Genomic DNA, 22,184 nt, shown 5'->3' with positions numbered 1-22,184 from the left:
GTCAATGGAAAGACTCCACTGATTTCAACAGGTGTTGGCTTGGCCCCTATAGTGCCAATCCAGAAAAAGCATTTAAAACATGCTCAACTTTAAGCACATGAGTGAAATCAATGGGTGTCAGGGGCTTTTGAGAATCCCATTAGGCACCTATCTGCATCATTAGTGCCTTAATACCTTTGAAAATCTGCCCTAGGTGACTTGCCCAAGGTCACACAGGAAGTCGATGGCAGAGTCAGGCATTAAATTGAGGTCTCCTAGTGACTGAGGAATGTTACAATGCATAGCAGTATAGTATATGATTTGCTTTACTTCATGTTTTTCTTGGGGGGTTACCATGTGTTTTGTTTGCTTGATTTCATCATACATAATTCAGAAAGCAGACAGCACCAAAGGAAAGATTATTTGTGCAAACTTCCAAGAAAACATAACAATGACCACGGGGTCTCATGTTTTTAAAATGTGATGACAAAGGGTCCATTTCTGTTCTGGGTGAAGTCAATAGTAGTATTGCCATTAAGTACAGTCAGAACATAGAGCATGTTCAAATTTTATATCCTTACCTAAGAAATTTGTCCTCCTGTAGTGCCACGTTCCTTGCTATTTCAGGTACTGGAAACCCCAGCTGCTCCATGTACTTTGTTTCATTGATAACCTCTTGGAGTTTGGGAGAAAAATTGACTATGAAACGACTCCACTTCTCCCCGGTGTCAACCTCTTCAGAATGCGGGCTCTACAGCACAGAAGAGAAACAGCAGCAAGAAGGAGGGAGAGGTCAGTTAAAAATCAAAGAAACAATTATCTTCAAGGGGCATTTTCAAGGCAAACAGACTGATTCACTTGTGTCATATAGCAGGCTTGACATTCAGGGCTAGCTATGGAAATGCATTTCAGACTGGCTGCCACATTCAGCACTTTCTTTTAATGAATTAAACGCAACTGTCTCTTCATTTAAAATTGACCATAAGAGATAGAACAAATACTCCCCCTCCATATGCTGTGCCAACAATCCATAATGGAAAACCCAGTGTATTAGTCCCAAGAAGTTTACAATCTAAATAGACAAGGCAGACACGGGGGTAGGGGAAGACATATAACACACAAGCAGAGTGAACAATGTGATGGCTGCAAACTCATGTTAATTCCATGATTTTTTTGGATTGCACCCAGAAGTACCTGGGAATCAAGTTGTCCTTTTAAGTGGAGTATCCTGCAGTGAGCACATCACACTGGAGCTGTATAGTATAGTAACAAATCTCTATATAGTAAAGATGAAGCTGTTGGAAAATACTTACTATTTTTTACAGCACCTGAGCAAAATAGAAATATTAAGACAAAGCACTGGCATGTCCTACCTGGAATTGCCAGGAATGATGGCACAACACACATTATCATTTATGCTTCTGCCAGGTCATTCAACAATTGTGACAAATATGACAGCCCATTTCGGATCCCCAAATAATTCTGAGTTCAGAAGTATCGACATTTCCCCAAACAACTCAATTCTTCTCTTTAAGAAACCACTCTGAGAAAATCTCACCCGATCAGTAACTTGGCTACAAATCAATGAATTAGCAGAAGATTGACACCTGACCCTTCCTCCCCTCACCTGATCGGAGGGCTCCGAATTAGCTTGGACTATGGTCCCAGAAGGATGGACTTTAGCAAGCAGGGTTTTTTTCAGTAGTACTGGGAGCATCTGTTCAGTCCAGTCCCTCCAATGATCATATTTCAGATCTTCATATTCCTTCATTCTCCTAGCCACTTCCAGATACTTATGTTTTACCTGTAAGAAAGAATTCAGCTCTGTTCATCTTACTCTATAATATAAACAGAGACGACATTTTCTTGTCTGAACAGGGCTACTTAAAATAGTTTTTAATATTTGTTTTTATTAAATAAGGGAGCGAGAATAGTCTAGTGGTTAGTGCAGGGGGCTGAGACTGTAGACTCCTAAGTTCCATTGCCAACTCTGCTACTGCCTCTTTGAGACACACTCAGAGATGTCACAATCAATGTGTGCCTCAGTTTCCCCATTTGTAATATGTTTTGTATCACAATACCTATGTACACAAACATGCCATGAATTTTAATTAATGTGTGTAAAGCACTTGTATATATTTGGATGAACAGTGCTACTGAAGTGCAAAGTACTACTTTCTTTATTAAATACCAATGAAACCAACATACCTCCTTCCCACGCTCACTAGCCAGCAACTCCTCTACTTCTTGAAACCGAATAATAGTGTGTTTGATACGATGGAAAAGGGATCGTGACCAATATATTGCCCCAGCCATTGGAGGATGATTCTTGTACAGAGGTGGATTACTGAGGTTTTGGATGAAGATGTTATTAACTATGTCAACCTATACAAGAATTTACACAGTACAGAGTTATCAGAAACATCATCTTTCATCTCCACTATCTCTAGCACATGCCATACACATTAGAAGGATCAACAGCTAATTCCAGCAGCAGAATACTAACAGTTTGTTAATAACGTCCATGGCATCTTTATTTTGGATTAAACTGATTAGAATTATTTGCCCTTCTACATTTTCACCAATAGGTGCTTATTTCACTTTTGATATTCCCAGCCAGATGGCACTTCATTTTCATAATGTCCTTTTGATGTTCTTGCATTTTTTATTAAAAGGATATAACTTGATATTATTATATTATTTATTATATATTATACACACATGCATGCCCATACATACATGTGATCATATTTTGGTTTCTATCATATAAGCAATCTCAAATGGTCATCCTAATATTATTCATACAAAGAGAAAAACAAGCTTTTAATACCAAGGGATCAATCCTGACTTCACCTGGAAGGTGGAAAAAGGTGTGTGACAGGATCTATCAGGCCTTCTCTGCCCCTGCTGGAGGCATCAGTGCCCTGACACCTCTCTTCTCAAGGAAAACCCACTTAAGCCAGGCTACCAATAAGACTTAGCCCTCCAGAGGACTAGAAGGGCCCTAAGGAGACCCTGACCAGTTGGGATCCAGCAAACCAGTTAAGAAGGCTTGCAGGCTTCTATTGAGAGAGAGTGCTAGGTGAGACGGGTATAGAGGAGGAGCTCCTCAGTGCTAGGTCAGAACCTAACGGGCCAGGTCAGGGCCTTGCCTTCAAGCACTGCAATTTACCGCTTGCCTTTGAGGTTTGTTTATTTAAGGGAACAGATAAACAAAGGTAATAAATTCAGAATATGGCTAACTGTTTAGAGACTGACACTAGGCTTTCAGCATGGGCCACTCTGCTCCAGGCAGGTGGCCATGACTTGTGGACTAAGGCAGGGAGCACTGGCAGTACCACACTTGGCCCCACAGGGAGTGCTATGAAGCAGCCCCCACCTGTGATGAGGTAGAATTACATGTGCAGCAGTGTTGTGTGCAAATAATGCATGAGGAGAGCCATGATCTTACCCTGGCAGCTATAGCTGCCTAATAAAATATGATGCCTTCCATAATGACAGGTTTCAGAGTAGGAGCTGTGTTAGTCTGTATCCGCAAAAAGAACAGGAGTACTTGTGGCACCTTAGAGACTAACAAATTTATTTGAGCATAAGCTTTCGTGGGCTACAGCCCACTTCTTCAGATGCATAGAATGGAACATATATTGAGGAGATATATATACACATACAGAGAGCATGAAAAGGTGGGAGTTGTCTTACCAACTCTGAGAGGCCAATTAAGTAAGAGAAAAAAAACTTTTTAAGTGATAATCAAGATAGCCCAGTACAGACAGTTTGATAAGAAGTGTGAGAATACTTACATGGGGAGATAGATTCAATGTTTGTAATGGCTCAGCCATTCCCAGTCTCTATTCAAGCCTAAGTTGATTGTATCTAGTTTGCATACCCACCCAACAATATTGTTAATCTTTCCAGCTATACTCTTAGCCCAGCAGAAGAGTCTTTCCTATCTCGGGGCCTCTCCTTTTGTCCCGCCAGACCCACGAACATGATACAGTTCTGCGGTGACCTAGAATCCTATTTTCGACATCTCCGACTCAAAGAATATTTCCGACATACCTCTGAACAGCATACTAACCCACAGAATCCTCCCTACCAGCACTACAAAAAAAAGGATTCTGCGTGGACTCCTCCGGATGGTCGAAACAACAGACTGGACTTCTAGATTGCTTCTGTCTTTGTGCAAAGGCTGAAATTGTGGAAAAGCAACATCACTTGCCCCATAACCTCAGCTATGCTGAACACAACGCCATCTACAGCCTCAGGAACAACTCTGACATCATAATCAAAAAGGCTGACAAAGGAGGTGCTGTCATCATCATGAATAAATTGGAATATGACCAAGAGGCTGCTAGACAGCTCTCTAACACCACATTCTACAGGCCATTATCCTCTGATCCCACTGAGGATTACCTAAAGAAACTACACCATCTGCTAAAAAAACTCCCTGACAAAGCACAGGAACAAATCTGTACAGACACATGCCTAGAACCCTGACCAGGGGTATTCTATTTGCTACCCAAGATCCATAAACCTGGAAATCCTGGACGCCCCATCATCTCAGGCATTGGCACCCTAACATCAGGATTGTCTGACTATGTGGACTCTCTCCTCAGGCCCTATGCTACTAGCACTCCCAGCTATCTTCAAGACACCACTGACTTCCTTAGGAAACTACAATCCATCGGTGATCTTCCAGAAAACACCATCCTGGCCACTATGGATGTAGAAGCCCTCTACACCAATATTCCACACAAAGATGGACTACACGCTATCAGGAACAGTATCCCCAATAATGTCACAGCTAACCTGATGGCTGAACTTTGTGACTTTGTCCTCACCCACAACTATTTCACATTTGGGGACAATATATACCTTCAAGTCAGCGGCACTGCTATGGGTGCATGGCCCCACAGTATGCCAATATTTTTATGGCTGACTTAGAACAACGCTTCCTTAGCTCTCGTCCCCTAACGCCCCTACTCTACTTGCGCTACATTGATGACATCTTCATCATCTGGACCCATGGAAAAGAAGCCCTTGAGGAATTCCACCATGATTTCAATAATTTCCATCCCACCATCAACCTCAGCCTAGATCAATCCACACAAGCGGTCCATTTCCTGGACACTACTGTGCTAATAAGCGATGGTCACATAAATACCACCCTATACCGGAAACCCACTGACCGCTATACTTACCTACATGCCTCCAGCTTCCATCCAGGACACACCACACGATCCATTGTCTACAGCCAAGCTCTAAGATACAACCGCATTTGCTCCAATCCCTCAGACAGAGACAAGCACCTACAAGATCTCTATCAAGCATTCTTCAAACTACAATACCCACCTGCGGAAGTGAAAAAACAGATTGACAGAGCCAGACGAGTACCCAGAAGTCACCTCCTACAAGACAGGCCCAACAAAGAAAATAACAGAACACCACTAGCTGTCACCTTCAGCCCCCAACTAAAACCTCTCCAGCGCATCATCAAAGATCTACAACCTATTCTGAAAGATGATCCCTCACTCTCACAGATCTTGGGAGACAGACCTGTCCTCGCTTACAGACAACCCCTTAACCTGAAACAAATACTCACCAGCAACCACACACCACTGAACAAAAACACTGACCCAGGAACCTATCCTTGCAACAAAGCCCGATGCCAACTCTGTCCACATATCTATTAAAGTGACATCATCGTAGGACCTAATCACATCAGCCATGCCATCAGGGGCTCGTTCACCTGCACATCTACCAATGTGATATATGCCATCATGTGCCAGCAATACCCCTCTGCCATGTACATTGGCCAAACTGGACAGTCTCTACGCAAAAGAATAAATGGACACAAATCTGACATCAGGAATCATAACATTCAAAAACCAGTAGGAGAACACTTTAACCTGTCTGGTCACTCAATAACAGACCTGCGGGTGGCAATTTTGCAACAGAAAAGCTTCAAACACAGATTCCAACGAGAAACTGCTGAACTTGAATTGATATGCAAACTAGATACAATCAACTTAGGCTTGAATAGAGACTGGGAATTGTCATCCAGCACAAGGAGGTTCATGAGTAGGAGACATAATTTTCACAGGAGATGGAATACTGTAGAATGGTGGTTCTCAAACTTTTTTTTTCGCAGACCTCTTGAAAATTGCTAAGGGTCTTAGCAGACCACTTAATGATCTTTCCAAATGTTGTTGTAGCGGCAGCTAACTATTGTAAAGAACTTTGGATAAAAGCGCTATATAAAAAAACCCTTAATAATAAACATTTTTTTTTCTACAAATAAAAGCACACAACTCATATTTTAATATCAGTAGTCTTACCTTTCTAATGCGATGGATGTGCCCTCACTCCCTCGCCGCAGCAGCCCTTGAGCTGGGGCTGGGAAGGGGGGGAGGTCTCTCCCTCGCCACGGCAGCCCCCAAGTGGGGGCTGGGAAGGAGGGGGAGGTCTCTCCCCGGCAGCCACAGCCCTGGAGCAGGGGAAAGTTGCCTTTCTCTGGCTGCCGCAGCCCTGCACATCTCAAATTCCTCCCCACCACCCACTCTTTTCACCCCACTGCCCCCTCCTACCTACCCCGTTCCCCCCCAAGGCCACCGCCTTACCTTACATGTGCGACTTCTCCAGGGTCCAGGCACCTAATCAGTGGAGCCATGCCTGCAAGGCTCCACTAATTAGGTAGGTGGCCCTTCATTCTCTCATGTGCGGCTGCCCAGGTACGCACCTTAGGGGGAACTATCTGTGGACCACCTGAATGGAGCTCGCGGACCACTGGTGGTCCACGGACCACAGTTTGATAACCTCTGCTGTAGAACTCATGCTCACAAGAAATAAGAATGACCAGGCCCCACTGCATACAGAACTAAATGCAAACCTTGTCTCCCTTTGACCCACAATAAGTATCCTAACACAGACAACCACATACACAAATATCTACATACTAATCGTGCTATTTCTCCTTCAGGCTGCAAAGAAAAGAGAAAGATTGTTATGGTTATTTCTAAATACTTGGGAGCCTCTCAGACACTATGGTGACAAGGGCCGTGTAAGTCCCTAGACAGATACATAGATTTATTGTTCAAGAAGGGATACTTCTACTTGGTAGAGAATTTTATGTATTTCTTAAGAAATTCTTAAGTGAAATACCTCTTTACAATACTGTGCCAGAATATCATTAAATTTCATCATCATCTGTCTATTGATGGCATCCCGAGAGCGGATGTGTTTAAAGTTTAAGAGCATGTCAAAAGCAGCCTCTGCTGATCGAAGGGTCTTAAAGGACTCATCAATAAAATTCTTGGCCTCTTTTTCTATAACCTAGACAAAGAAAAAGACAGCAAGTCAAGAAATAAAACTGCTTATGGATTAACTTTGCAGAGACAAAGGGCGGAAGAGAGAGTGGCCTAGGTGTAAAACACGTAATGTTGTGCTAACATTAAAGTATAATTTTGCTTCTCTTTTTTGAATTTTTTTTTCCAAAAACCACCTGATGCCTGTTCAATGGCCTAAGGGAAATGAGTGCGCTGGATCTCAATCCAATGCTTACAGGGCAAGAGTGTACATCACAATAAGAGAGGAGGGATAGCTCAGTGGTTTAAACATTGGCCTGCTAAACCCAGAGTTGTGAGTTCAATCCTTGAGGGGGCCACTTAGGGATCTGGGGCAAAATCAGTACTTGGTCCTGCTAGTGAAGGCAGGGGACTGGACTCAATGACCTTTCGGCTCTAGGAGATAGGTATATCTCCATTTATTATTATAAGCACCATCCCAACTGGTACCATTGCTGGTCTTCTCAGCAGACAGGGGAGGGACTGAAGGAGGCTAGGAGTGTGAGCCTTAACTCCCATTTAGGTCATAGGAGAGGCATGTTAGCAGGTGAGTGTCAGGAAAGCAAACTCTACCACTGCTCAATTAACAAAGAGCTTCAGACTCCAGGGCTGTGAATGAACAAGCACCTTTCACCAGCTCTACGCTCACATGCAAAGTGTAAAACAAACAAACAAAAATAACCCTTGGCTTCCTCCCAAAACTCCAAATTAAAATGTTTGGCCATATTTATCTACTTTTTATTTTATTATTTATTCATTTATTTTTTACTTTTCAGGCTTGCATTTATTTTAAGTTTAAATTTTGAAATTCTAGAAGGAAAATATACAGTGTTATAGAAATAACCAGCACAGGACCTGCTACCTACCAGCACTTCCGATTTAAAATCTTCCATAACAAATTTCCATTGGGATGCACATTTGATGCTAAAAGGGTCAAAAGTCAGCACTTCCATAGGACTAATCAGCCCATCAACCCTTCGCAATACATCATCAATGCGCTTTGGATCTCCAGTGACAGCTTTCAGTTCAGGACCAAATATATTGTAGAACTCTTCAATAACCTGTTTGTTCAGACAAACAGACAAGAAGGAATTATTTTTAACTAGCTTTCTGCCAAAACAATATTTTTGGATATTCTTCCCTTTAAAAAATAACTTTTACATAGAGGAAATAAATAATCCTTACATTGACATACATTTTGTATATTCCCATAAAAGACTGTACAATTCCATATAAAAATCTAGGTGCCCAATATCACAGTTCTTATTCAGACAAAATTCCCATTCCTGATGGTAGGAATATATTGCTAGTTACTACAAAGTTTATATCCTTTCTCTTACCTCAAGATATACTTTCTGATCAAAAACTCATTCATTCACGAACATTATATTTATTATGCCAATGTGATCAAACAAGAATTTCCATAATTCTGATCTATTATCTTGCATTTGACATACTGACCTTTTATGTGTGTCAAATTTTCTAAAATACTGTACATGGAAAACTCCCACAGTTTCAGGGATTATTTTCCCCCAAAACCAAGTATGTTCACTGTTATTTAATATAATTCTAATAAGATACTAAATCCTAAAAATGACTCATATATAAAAATATCTGATTGTTTTAAATATGTATAGAGTTAGCAATAATGTAAACCTATTAAAATATACACCTTTTCCAGACTAGGGCCCTGATCCTGAGAAGACTTAAGCATATGCTTAACTACACACACACATAAGTAATCCCACTGACATCAGTAGGACTGTCCATTGCCTCAAGTTAAGCACAAGCATAAAACTCTGCAAGATTTGGTTGTAGTTTGGGATAACTGTTCCTCTATTTATGTCTATGAATTTGTTTTTAAAACATTACATTTATTCTTCAGTGTTAAAAGTACACATTTAAAATACAAGACCTCTTAAAACATTTAAATTATTTTAAAGATAATATAATAATGTGTAAATTTGGTAGTGAATCACATTATCCATCTCCAAATAAAGAGCCCAATTTGGATTAAAGTCAGCATCCATTTCTGGTCCTACAGAAGTTGACCCAGATATAGGAACCCATTCCATAATGGGGTACTGGTGAGCAGACCCCTATGCCCACACACTCCTATAGAAACCATTGAGACTCTGCAGGCATCAGAATCTATCCGCATGGATCCCACTGAAGACTTGGGTCGATAATTATTACACCCCCATAATTTTATCCCTTTTGAACTTCCTTCTCCAGTTTGATCCTTTTCCTTTTCCTCCAACTTACTTGGCCCACACTGAAGTCAAGGCCAATTGTATTCCAAGATCAGATAATAAGTGCTCAGGCAGGCAGAAACCATCTGCCTTCCCTCCTCTGCCGCCTTATGTATATTAGAAAAAGTGCTTAGAGTCTAAGAACCTGGGAGGCAGGAGATATACATTTCTACTACAACAGTATTACAAAGAATCTGCCAGGTGAGCCCACTAGCAAATTTCTTAAAGGTTACTAACATTTCATTCAATTCAGCAAATACAATACAATGTAAAACAATCTCTCACAGCTGGAGAATCTAGATACACAATCCTTTTATTTAAAACCACACACATTACTACCTGCACAATATCATACAGATCTTGACAGATCGAAGCCATATAATCGGTTTTTTCAAATAGACGCTTTCGGTCAAATTCCCATCGTTGGTCTCTTCCTGAGGCTTCAATCTGGGCACGAATATCGAAATAGGATTTTTTCCACATTTCAAGAGAGCCTTTGGCTTCCAACAATTTAGTTTTTGCAATGCTTCTATCTTCTCTATTAAACAAAACAAAGCAGTTAGAAGACTGACAAGAACCTTTAAAGGTTTAATATGAAATGATGCTTTCATTGAGCTAGAATATCTTGGTTCAATAAAGTCTTCTATTTTAATGAAATCTAGCTAAAACTTAAAATTTCACAATACTGTCTCGCCCTCAAGAACATTTTATGACTTTGGTTTTTGAAAAGGAAGAAAGATTTCAGGGCTGATTCTGATAGCACTTACATCATATTTGTACCACTGGAATTCCACTGATTTCAACAGAGTTACTACTACTTTATATCAGCCCATGTCAAAAGAGAACCAGTACCCCCATCTTTAAAGCTGCTTCAATAATATATGAAAGTGCATATAGTGAACTTCTCAAATGTGCCTTTAAATTTGCTAAATATAACGAAAGCTCCTGAAAATAAGTAAAACATACTTGATAAGATTGGCACCTATCATACTTACTGTAAGATATTCAAAGCTACTAACAGTTATGACCTAGTTAAGTAAGAATCTACTGCTTACTTAAACAAAGTCCGTAAGTCCACAACTTTGCAGACCCTTGCTGTAATTTCCCATGCAATTCTTTCCATTAGGGGTATCATCCGCTCATCCTTGTTGTAATGCCGTGAGATAATCCAAACCATTCTCAGTGCGTTCATCATTGAAGGAATTGTATCCAAGACAATATTAAATCCAGTGCCATGAGTTAAATTCTTTTAAATAGAGGATAAATATTGTGAATAAGATTGCCATGAAAAAACAGATACCTATTCTATCAACTTTTTTTTCGTGGACCACTTGAAAATTGCTAAGGGTCTCGGCAACTAAATACTTGGGCTCAAGACATATGGCCAAATCTAGCAAACCTACATGTCAGTAACTTTAAAGTTATTCATGTGCCTAAGTGTCTGCAGGATTGGGCCTACAGACGTGAATATTCAGGTTGTTGTCTCATTAAAATTCTAGTTTCTATTAAAGACTGCCAGTACTTATTGCCCAAATCTACCTCCGAATGCTTGAATGAGTCCTATCTCCTTTAACAGGAGATTCATGAGTGCACAGGAGACTCATGAATGCATTCAGCAGCAGAAGCTGGCCCAAAAACAGAGCAACGACAAATCTTTGGTTTTGTTTATTCACTCATTTTATTACCCTTGTTAAGTGACTCCCCTGAGGCTGTGGTATAATAGCCAGCACTTCCTACCTAAGTGACTAAAATCTCAGACCTAATTCTACTTTCAGTTACTATGCGCAAAGTACAACTTCCAGTAAAGTCGGTTCCAAAACTGGGGTTTGAAGCAGCCCACATTCCATCAAGGTCTAGTGGGCATAGAAGTGAATGAGAGTTGGCATGCAGTAGATGAGGCAGCCAAGAGTTGAATCAGGCATTAATTCAGTAAACTTGTACAGTTGCCAAAAAGGTTACAAACCACTTATCTATGAGACAGAATACAGTCTCCTCTCTATTGATCACTGCCATCCAAACAACTCTTCACCTAGGAAGAGAAGCCAAACGAGCATTTTTTTCTTTTTCACTATCTAAGCAAATCACCGTGTATTTTTATTATTGATAAAAAATGACAGGACAAATAAAAAAGAAGAGCTGGGCTTATATCAAAAGAAAGACATGACTGAATTAAACACTGACAAATCTTCCCAAAGTATCATTAAATAAACATACCTTCAAATGGCGCTCCAGAGTTGAAAGAAACCTAACATTATCTACAGCTTCCACATGGTGCCTGCTAAGATCATTTATGACTATCTGCAAATTTTCAAGAAGTCCAGATTCAGCTTCCTTTAGTATTGCTAAGATTTTTTTAACTAATGGGAGCTTTATCTGTTCAGTCAGAGCACTTAAAGTAGCATTTCTTTCACGCCACAGGTCAATTTCTGCTAGTGGGCCATTACCCTGAGGATGAGAGGAAGCAAGAAAAGGCATTAGAATTCTCTTTATGACTGGGGGGAAATTATAACCATGCTGACATTTCTTAAGCTTTTATTTGCAACATGTTCAGTGCACTAAACAAGGCTGCATCAATAAAGATATTTATATGGCTACACCTACATAATATGGCCATAAGACATTTCTGAAACACTGAGCACTTCCTAGAGGAAGAAATATTTGCCAATTTAGGCTCCAGTCAGGAGATAAGCCCCACACAAGCAGATCCCTGAAGTTAATGGGGCTTCACACAGGCAGTGGGGTCTGCCATATGGAACTAATTGCAGGATTGGGGCTTTAGGCCCCAGTTCTGCAAACACTTATGCATATGAGTAACTTTATCGATATGAGTAGTCAGGTTGACTCTCATGGGCTTACTCACTTCCATAAAGTTACTTGTGTGTGTAACTGTTTGCAGAATCAGGTCCTTATAGTGAGAATTTTTGAATATTCATAAAGATTTCAGGGATAAATAAGTGCTAAATTAAAATAAAATGTCATTGCAGTTTTTAATATTATGTAATGTTTATCACATCGATTTGACTAATAGAGAGACAGCTAACAACGATGATTCTGAAAACATACACTCCATTATCCAAGTTTATTTTGCTGAAGATTCAGAAGATGGGGATAAAGTAAGGGTTTCTCTTCATTTTTTTCTAAAGTGTTTCTATTCAAGACAAATACAAAATGCGGAATAACAGGCAGGGCAATAGTACTAAGAAAAGGATCTGGGGGGTATAGTGGATCACAAATTGAATAAATTGAAAATTGAAACTGAAACTGGAAATTGAAATGGCTAATATCATACTGGAGTGTATTAACAGGAGAGTTGCATATAAGGTAATTATCCCGCTCTATACAGCACTGGTGAGGCCTCCGTTGGAGTAGTGTGTCTAGTTTTGGGCACCACACTTTAAGAAAGATAAGAAGATACATAAGAACATAAGAACGGCCATACTCAGTCAGACCAAAGGTTCATCTAGCCCAGTATCCTGTCTTCCAACAGTGGCCAATGCCAGGTGCCCCAGAGGAAACGAACAGAACGGGTAATCATCAAGTGATCCATCCCCTGTCACCCATTCCCAGCTTCTGGCATACAGAGGCTAGGGACACCATCCCTGCCTATCCTGGCTAATAGCCATTGATGGACCTATCCTCCATGAACTTATCTAGTTCTTTTTTGAACCCGTTATAGTCTTGGCTTTCACAACATCCTCTGGCAAGGAATTCCATAGGTTGACCGTGCGCTGTGTGAAAAAATACTTCCTTTTGTTTGTTTTAAACCTGCTGCCTATTAATTTCATTTGCAGACCCCTAGTTCTTGTGTTATGAGAAGGAGTAAATAACACTTTTTTATTTATTTTCTCCACACCAGTCATGATTTTATAGACCTCTATCATATCCCCCCTTAGTCGTCTCTTTTCCAAGCTGAAAAGTCCCAGTCTTATTAATCTCTCCTCATATGGTAGCCATTCCATACCCCTAATAATTTTTGTTGCCCTTTTCTGAACCTTTTCCAATTCTAATATATCTTTTTAGAGATGAGGCGACCACATCTGCATGCAGTATTCAAGATGTGGGTGTACCATGGATTTAAATAAAGGCAATATGATATTTTCTGTCTTATTATCTATCCATTTCTTAATGATTCCCAACATTCTGTTTGCTTTTTTGACAGCTGCTGCACATTGAGTGGATGTTTTCAGAGAACTATCCACAATGACGCCAAGGTCTCTTTCTTGAGTGCTAACAGCTAATTTAGACCCCATCATTTTATATGTATATTTGGGATTATGTTTTCCAATGTGCATTACTTTGCATTGTGATGTGGACAAACTGGAGAGAGTGCACAGGAGAGCAACAAAAATGTTAAAAGGTTTAGAAAACCTGACTTATGAAGACACTTAAAAAAATGGGCAATTTTAGTCTTGAGAAAAGAAGACTGAGGGGAGAACTAATAACAGTCTTCAAATATGCTAAGGATTGTTATAAAGAGGACTGTGATCAATTGTTCTCCATGTCCACTGAACAAGCAGCTATCAACTTAATCTGCAGCAAGGGAGATTTAGGCTAGATATTAGAAAAATCTTTCTAACTATAAGGATAGGTAAGAACTGGAATAGGCTTCCAAGGGAAGCTGTGGAATCCCCATCACTGGACATTTTAAAGAATAAGTTAGACAAACATCTGTCAGGGATGGTCTAGGTTTACGTGGCCCTGCCTCAGCGCAGGGTTCTGAACTAGATGACTTCTCGAGGTCCCTTCCTGCCCTACTTTTCTATGATTCTCTATGAAGTTAGTTCTAGTGAAAGGAACCTGATGGCAGCCCAGGACGTTGAAGTCCTCTAGCCTCAAAACAGGCAGCTGCAGCAAGCTCCCACACACTGTCCTGTCGATGGACCTTGCTCCTTCCCCATGATTCCACCCCTAGGAAAGGAAATGTCAGTCTCCAAACCCATTTAGTACCTTGACTCCCTGCAGAGGCTGCCAACAAAAATAGCCATACAAGCCAATTGTGGTGATAATTTTTGTGATGTGAACACTTGATCATTGGCAGCTGGGCTGAGACCACCACACTCATTTTACACAGAGCACTGAACAGCCATCAGTCGGAAACAACTTTCCATAACTAATAATCCGCAGTGTTTGCACTGACAACTTGAAAGTGAATTGCTTTATACTCCATTACCCAGAAGACACCCAGTTCCCCACTACCTTTGTTTTGCTTTATATTAGTCAGCAGATGGAAACTCCACCCTTTTGGGCAATCAAACAGAGAATAACATTGAGCACAAACCAGTAATGGACAGATCAGTTTTGGCATGCTGAGTGGTTATTAGCAATGTTACCTGTGGGACCTTTCTGAGTTGTTCCTCAACGGCTGTGGATATTAATGTTAGCCAGGTCATTCCACAGTGCTCCAGTGTTTCAATCACTTCTGGATCTGTGGCAAGTTCACTCACTTCTGCATCTAGATTTATAGTTGGCATCTCCAGTTTAATCTCTCCTGTTGGAACAAAAAAAAACATTTTATTTCCCCCATATGCTTCATCATTTGAATAATACAATAAAAAAAGCACAAACCTTCCATCTAGGTATCTATCTGAGGACAGCTAGTAAACCTTCTGCTCATTCTATCAGTGATTTTGGCCAAAAGTTTCCTCTCTCTTCAGAGTTATAACATTTAATGAATGCAAAGGTTTTTGAAAGTGTAACACCCCCACCTCTCACGTTCCAGGGTTTAAGACAATCTCTAACTATTAGGAATTAGGCTGAGACATCATTGGGGCAGATTATCCCACATCTACCTATTCTGGGGTTCTTGCACCTTCCTCTGAAGCATCTGGTGATTGCCATTGTCAGAGACAGGATTCTGGACTGGAGAGACCAAAAGCCAGATCCAGTAGGCAATTCCTATATTCCTGTGCTCCCCTCCCTCACTCTCCCTCCACATGACTGCTGGAAGGCAGTTAGGGGAGTTTAGCCTCTCTCCCACTCCTATTCCTGGCTCCTTGGCAGGATATTTATTACAGATCTGGTCCATTTGCTCCATGCTCCCTTGCATGTATAAAGCTGAATGTAATGCTCTTATCATCACAGAAGAGGACCTCTGATCAAATCCGGAGACTCCCCAGGAGCTGCATGCAATTATACAACTACAGGTTGAGTATCACTATTTGAAACAAAGCCAAACCTGAATTAATTTCTTTCCACTGTCACGTAATGTAAATATCTAGTGTGGGGCAGGGGGAGATACTTGCCTTCAATCTGCTGTATAGTCCTTTGAATATGGCTCAGGAATTTCTGCATGTTCATTAAGAACTCATTCCTTATTATGTGAAAACTGTGAAATTCCACAGACTCCTCTTTCTTTTTTTCAAGAGGCTCAGCTTCAGCTAAACGCCTGTCTTCAGGCTCTGGCTTTTCGGTGTCTGGATGAAAGGCAGTTTCCTCAGCCTTGTGCTGATTATGGGACAAAGCAGGCAAAAAAACCTGAAATGCAAACATGTACCACAAATTACACTGTTCACAATTTTGAAAGATCAACATGCAGTCAAATTTCTAACTATTCATTTAACAAACCTTTGGATCTATTGCACATGACTAACTATAATTCATTTCATCTCTTTATCAGCATGATTTTCTCCTCAAATCTTATGGGGTAATAGCCCAGTCATCCTTTTTTATTCTGTCTTCACACCCTATCTGAAAGCTTCCTTCAACCTCACCTGAGTCTCATGTATAAATAAAGGCATGTGTTATTACATTCCCAGACACCTCCCACACTTGGAACATGCAATGAGATCAAATATCAGCTCTCTCCACACTCTTCCCTAAACACATGGGGGGGATTCAAATTAAATATTATATATAAATTTAAAGTGGGTAAATCAGATTAGCTCAGCAACTATTAGTATTTACTGTGTACTGATAATATCAATCTTATACTAAATGGATTAGACTCTAACAAAAACTTCAGGGGTCCATACGCAGAAATGGTAACACCTTTACCTGTGAGAAAATATTCTTCAGCATCAAAAGAGTGTGACCATTCAGAATGCCACTCTCTAGCAATTCAGGCAGAATTTCATTAGCTTCATTCACATCATTAGGTTCACTAACTGTTTCTAGACAGTAATAAATAATAAGTGTTAAATTTTGCTATTTGGTACAGAAAGCAATAATTAAAACCAGTGCTGATGTGTTCCTGCATAAGGAGCAATTAAATGTTTATCATTCTAAAAAGTAAAATATATCTGCTAATAAACTGGGTATGACATGAGCCAATTCACTCAGCCACTTATAAATGAAACCTGCCTGGACTCTCAAATACTCTAATGCAGGTTATAAGCAAGCAAAAGGAGATCAGATGGATCATTCTACTATAAGTTTTTATATGCCAGCTTGATGGCTTAGTGGTGGTTCTTTCCTCTGTCATGTCTTCTGGAGATGCTGTTTTAATTTCCTGCTTCTCACTCTTCAGAGGTAATGGGAAAATCTTGCACAGAACTCATCAAAAAATGCCAATTATTTTTTGCTGGAAATGTTGAAAAAATGAAAGAGAAAAATCGGGACAGGGTGGGGGGTAATAGGTGCCTATATAAGACAAAGCCCCAAATATCAGGACTGTCCCTATAAAATCGGGACATCTGCTCACCCTAGGCTGGTTAGTTCTGCCAAGCTCAGGCTGAGACTATTCGATAGCCCCTGTCTAGTATTACAGTGAGATGGCACCAGGATAGGGTTAAGGATTGGGTCTGGACAGTGGCTCTGGGTTAAGGTTACTATAGCCTGCAGCAGACATTGTCACTGTTTTCAGGACAAATTATTAACTGTTAAAACAAGATTTGTTTATCAGAATTTATCAGAATTTGAGTCATGTAAACAACCCTTGTCCATATAACAGGCTTGGGACACTAAAGTATAGCTCAGTTATCTTCATCATCACCCTAGTGCCTAGCAACATATACAACTTTTCATCTTCAAAGCTTCCTACAAACATTCAGTAATTAAATCTCAGTACTTCCTCTCAGGGAGGTATGCAAGTCTTATCCCCATCTGTAAAATGGGGGAATGAAGCCAGACACCTTAGATGACTTTCCACAAAGTGGATGCCAAAGACAGATTAAAACTCAGAAGTTTCTGGCTCCCAGGCCTGTTCTGAGACCACACATGTCTATTCATCCTGAATATACATTGTCCTAAATCCCAATCATCATCATTTCTTAGTCTAAAGCGCTTTTTAATACAAACATTGAAAACGTTCAGTCATAATTTATCCATGAAAAATACCTCTTGTATCTCTGAGAAAGAACATAATATCATCATGTACAAATTCTTCAGAAATGTCATTAAAAGCCACATGAAAATATAGGTTGTAAACTGTCTGTTTTATGATCTGAAACATAAGAAAGATGGTAATCAATGTAATCAAATATGCATGTGATTATTTGCTGCCACATTTCTTAAACAAATCCTACAACAGATTTAGAGTTCTGTCAGTTACCAGCAGCAGGACAGAATCAATTCCATCTCTTACTCCAGTATGTTTATGTTATTGTGCCACATAAACCACTAACACAAAAACAAAATTTAAAAAAAAATCACACACCTAACAGTACAAATATTCAGCTTTGGGAGCAACCTAAGAATTTTGCCTCCCAAGCCTATGGAAGCTAAGAGTATCAAGAAATGAGCACTGTCAGTTTCAAATCAGAGAGAGGTTCAGACCACAATGCCATTGATGGTAGTCTCAAAGAAACACACAAACATACATCCAGCTACTCAAGTGGAAGGAGATAAGACTGGGAGTTCAGAAAAAGACACCAGTTATACAATGAGATTAATTAAATGACTACATCCTGACAGCCTCAAAGAGGCAAGAGCCCTGTTAGCATGCATCCTTAGGTGAACATTAAGTGACAAGTAACCTGTGGCCAAGGGCCTAGTGTCCTTCCCACCTCCTTCGCACACTATTGTTAGTTATTGGTTCTAGCTAATTATGAACTTTGCTAGCTGTTTGATGCAAACAAATCTGGGGGTTGGTGGTGTAGTATGTGGTACACAAACAACCCATTGATATATTCACTGTAACCATAAATATTGAAAACCTATGTCAGGGATAGTGATTCACAGTGCCTGTACAGCACTGTACAACAGCCAAAGTTGAATTATAGGGGGTTTTCACCTTTCTCTGAAGCATCAGGCATAGGCCACTGCCAGAGGCTTGATACTGGACACTTCAGTGGGATGTTGTGTTCACCCCACACCACCCCTGAAGGGGTTAAGGTGGCGCAGAAGTGGCTAATTAACCTAACAGGCTGCATCTGGAGGAAGACTTAGGCCTAACTGACAATACTAATTGAAGATGGAGACCATCTGGGGAGGAGTAGGAGGGACTCATATAAAGCCAGGAAGTGAGGGCATAAGGGGGCTTCAGTCACTTGTTGGGCCTAGTAAGGAGAGAAGAAGGAAAACCAGTGGGGAAGCAGAAGCCCTGGGACTCTGACAGAAGGGTTTTCCCCCAGAAGGGTGACAGAGAAAGAAGACTGCAGAGTATGGAGTAGGAAGAAGCCCAGGGAAACAGCAGCAAGAGTTGAGACAATGCAGACCTTGGCTGCTGATAGTAGAGTCCCTGGACTCGAACCTGGAGTAGCAGATGAGCCTGGGTTCCCCTACCAGACAATGGGCAAGTGGCACAGTCTTGAGTGGGAAGAGTGCCTGGAATGGTACCTGGACAGCTGGTCTGATGAGACATTATTAACCACAGTAGGGGAAAACTATATAGTGACCTGGCCAGAGGGCCAAGCCAGGAAGAGGAAGCCCTGTGACTCCTAGAGAGGGGCTCCAGTGCAAGCAAGCAAGGGAGCATCAGACCAGGCAGAGGTAATTCCTAGCCATGAGGGTGCTCCCTGCATGGCTTGCAGAGAGTGTATCCTATTACATTCTGTTTCAGTTGGAAAATCATATGCTCGTATGTTTTATCTTCCTCTAGGACGGGGTAGGCAAACTTTGGATCTGGCCTGCGGGATTGCCAGCCCCGTGGCACAGCGGGGCTAAGGCAGGCTGCCTGCCTGCCCTGGCCCTGTGCTGCTCCTGGAAGCGGCTGGCACCACATCCCTGTGGCCCCTGGGAATCGGGGAGCAGAGGGGCTCTGTGCACTGCCGTCACCTGCAGGCACCACCTCCTGCAGCTCCCATTGGCCGGGAACAGGGAACCATGGCCAATGGGAGCTTCGGGGGAGGTACCCGCAGGTGAGGGCAGCATGTGGAACCCTCTGCCACCCCTCCCGCAGGGATGTGGTGCTGGCCACTTCTGGGAGCAGCGTGGGGCCAGGGAGCCTGTCTTCGCGCTGCTGCCACCCCGGAGCTGCTCAAGGTAAGTGGCGCCGGGCCGAAGCCCACACCCAGAACCCCTCCTGCACCCCTGCCCTCAGCCCCTTTCTGCACCCCACACCCTTCTTGCACCCTAACCCCTTGTCCTGAGCCCTTTCCTGCACACCACACTCCCTCCCGCACCGCTGCCCCAGCCCTACATTCATGGCCCTGCATGCAATTTTCCCACCCAGATGAAGCCCTCAGGCCAAAAAGTTTGCCGACCCCTGCTCTAGGATCACAGTATGCAGTTTTACATCGTTAACTCGACATAAGGTTTATTGAAACATTCACACATTCAAATGTTCATATCACAGACAGAGCTCCTTCAGATTCCTCCAAGAAAACAAAAGTAAAATGTAATGGACTTACTTTGAATATTGGCTCTCTGCTTTCACCTGCAAATCCTTGGGCTAGCTCACTCAAACCCGACATAACGGATAGAAGCGATGTATGTTCTCGCAAAGATTTAGTGTCTAGAAATTCTGAAACAGATGCTTTGCTTTTCCGATCCCTCTCTAATAAAGAAATTCACAGAAGAGGAAATCAATGAAGCTCACCTATTCCAATCTTTCAGAACCAACTTGTCAAACACAAATTATAGTCCTGAAATAAATGAAAGACCAGCTTTGCTGGTCTCTTTCACAAAGTAGCCATCCAAGCTATGCATTAATCATACATTTCTGTGATTCACACAATTCCATTTCTGCAGAACAGGATCTCAATGTATTCCTAAATATGCATGTACCCCTGCTGTTCTTACCTAGTAACTAGGGTTTGTTTACAATTTCTAATGCCTACAATTGAATATGATGGAAAAATAGATCAACATATTTCAAAAGTCATAGGTGCATTTGTCTAGTCAAATACTTATGGCTCAGTCATGGCCTTCACTGGTAGAAATGTGCTGGTGGGAAGTGCCCAAGCCGTGGGGGCTCAAGACATTATGCCTACATAACAAAGAAACAGCCATAACAGTTCTCTTGCTGGCTTTTTAATCACGTTCACTTTTCTTTCCTCCTTTTTTGTGAAAGCCTGTTGTGCCATAATATTAAAAATTTACTGGGACAAATTCTGCACTTGTTTACTTTGTTTGCTTTTATTCTGAACTAGTTAAAATGGAATAAAAGCAAGGCTTTACATCCAGCATGACTACATTATGGTCCTCTTAAACCCTACTGAAGGGATTTACATTTAATCCATCTCAGTCTTGATGGTCTCAGTATATAAAGATAGTGACAGGTCTCTGGGACCCTGAAAGAATCACCTCTTCAAAGACAGATCAGTTTAAGTAACTGTGCTGGTTGAAGAGTTTTGGTTTTTCTTTCCCAGTCACGCAGTAAGAGAAACAACACAGCAGCTGATAAGATGAAGAAACAAGCCAAATCAAGTGATGTCTTTTAAGGAAAGTACTATAGCAGAACTCCTGAAAAATCGTATCAGATATTAGTTTGCCATCCACTCTACACAAAAATCAGATTTACAGGCCTGGGGAAACAGACTTTAAATGGCCTCAGATCTCTGCTGAAGAACTCTGTTCTCGGAATAAATATCACAGGTTAAGTTAAGTCCTAGTGTATGTGGGAGTAATGCCACTGAAGTCAATGGAGTTTACCAAGACTGAATATGTCCCTCTGAATTTCTTCACTGCATCTTCCTAGGGTAGGTCTACACTGCAATTAGACACCTGTAGCTGGCCTGAGCCAGCTGACTTGGGCTCGCAGGGCTAAGGCTAGGGGGCTGTTTAATTGCGGCTGTAGACGTTTGCACTCAGGCTGCAGCCCAAGCTCTTGGATCCTCCCACATCACAGGGTTCAAGAGCCCAGGCGCCGGTTCAAGAGCCCGGGCGCCAGCCCAAGTCCACATGTCTACACTGCAATAAAACAACCCCTTAGCCCAAGCCCCACAAGTATAAATCAGCTGGCATAGGCCAACCTCTGGTTTTTAATTGCTTAATCTCTTTCCTGCAATGTGAATCCTTCACCTTTTGTATGAAGAGTACCTCAGCACAGAAATTACAATGCTCACGGTCATTCTAAGCTACTGCACCAAAATGTGTCAATTTGGGAAGAAAAACATTTTGAGTGAAGTATTTTCATAACGAGCAATATTATAACAAGAGTTTCACTCGTTCCTTATATGTACATTGTATACACACAAAATCAGGACTCAGTGTAGTTGGAATTCTCAGTGAAATTTCACATATGGACATGATAGATCAGTGTTTCTTAAACTGGGGATCCTGACCCAAAAGG

General features: G+C 41.3%; 1 protein-coding gene across 1 annotated transcript in view; it reads right to left on the bottom strand.

Moving 5' to 3' along the window:
• Positions 1-22,184, bottom strand: part of DNAH10 (dynein axonemal heavy chain 10) — a 106,979-nt gene that overhangs the window by 79,276 nt on the left and 5,519 nt on the right. The window contains 13 exon segments of the mRNA XM_029912620.1: positions 561-730; positions 1,607-1,783; positions 2,188-2,364; positions 7,141-7,311; positions 8,189-8,383; positions 9,914-10,112; positions 10,630-10,820; positions 11,789-12,019; positions 14,905-15,062; positions 15,817-16,048; positions 16,568-16,683; positions 17,849-17,954; positions 20,302-20,447. Of these exon segments, the coding sequence (XP_029768480.1) occupies positions 561-730; positions 1,607-1,783; positions 2,188-2,364; positions 7,141-7,311; positions 8,189-8,383; positions 9,914-10,112; positions 10,630-10,820; positions 11,789-12,019; positions 14,905-15,062; positions 15,817-16,048; positions 16,568-16,683; positions 17,849-17,954; positions 20,302-20,447 (2,269 nt within the window).

The sequence above is a fragment of the Terrapene carolina genome, unplaced genomic scaffold, assembly GCF_002925995.2.
Source record: "Terrapene carolina triunguis isolate 2854851 unplaced genomic scaffold, T_m_triunguis-2.0 Scaffold234, whole genome shotgun sequence".
NCBI lineage: Eukaryota > Metazoa > Chordata > Testudines > Emydidae > Terrapene > Terrapene triunguis.
The sequence above is the reverse complement of the archived record's forward strand: the minus strand, read 5'-3'. Positions and strand labels throughout refer to the sequence as shown.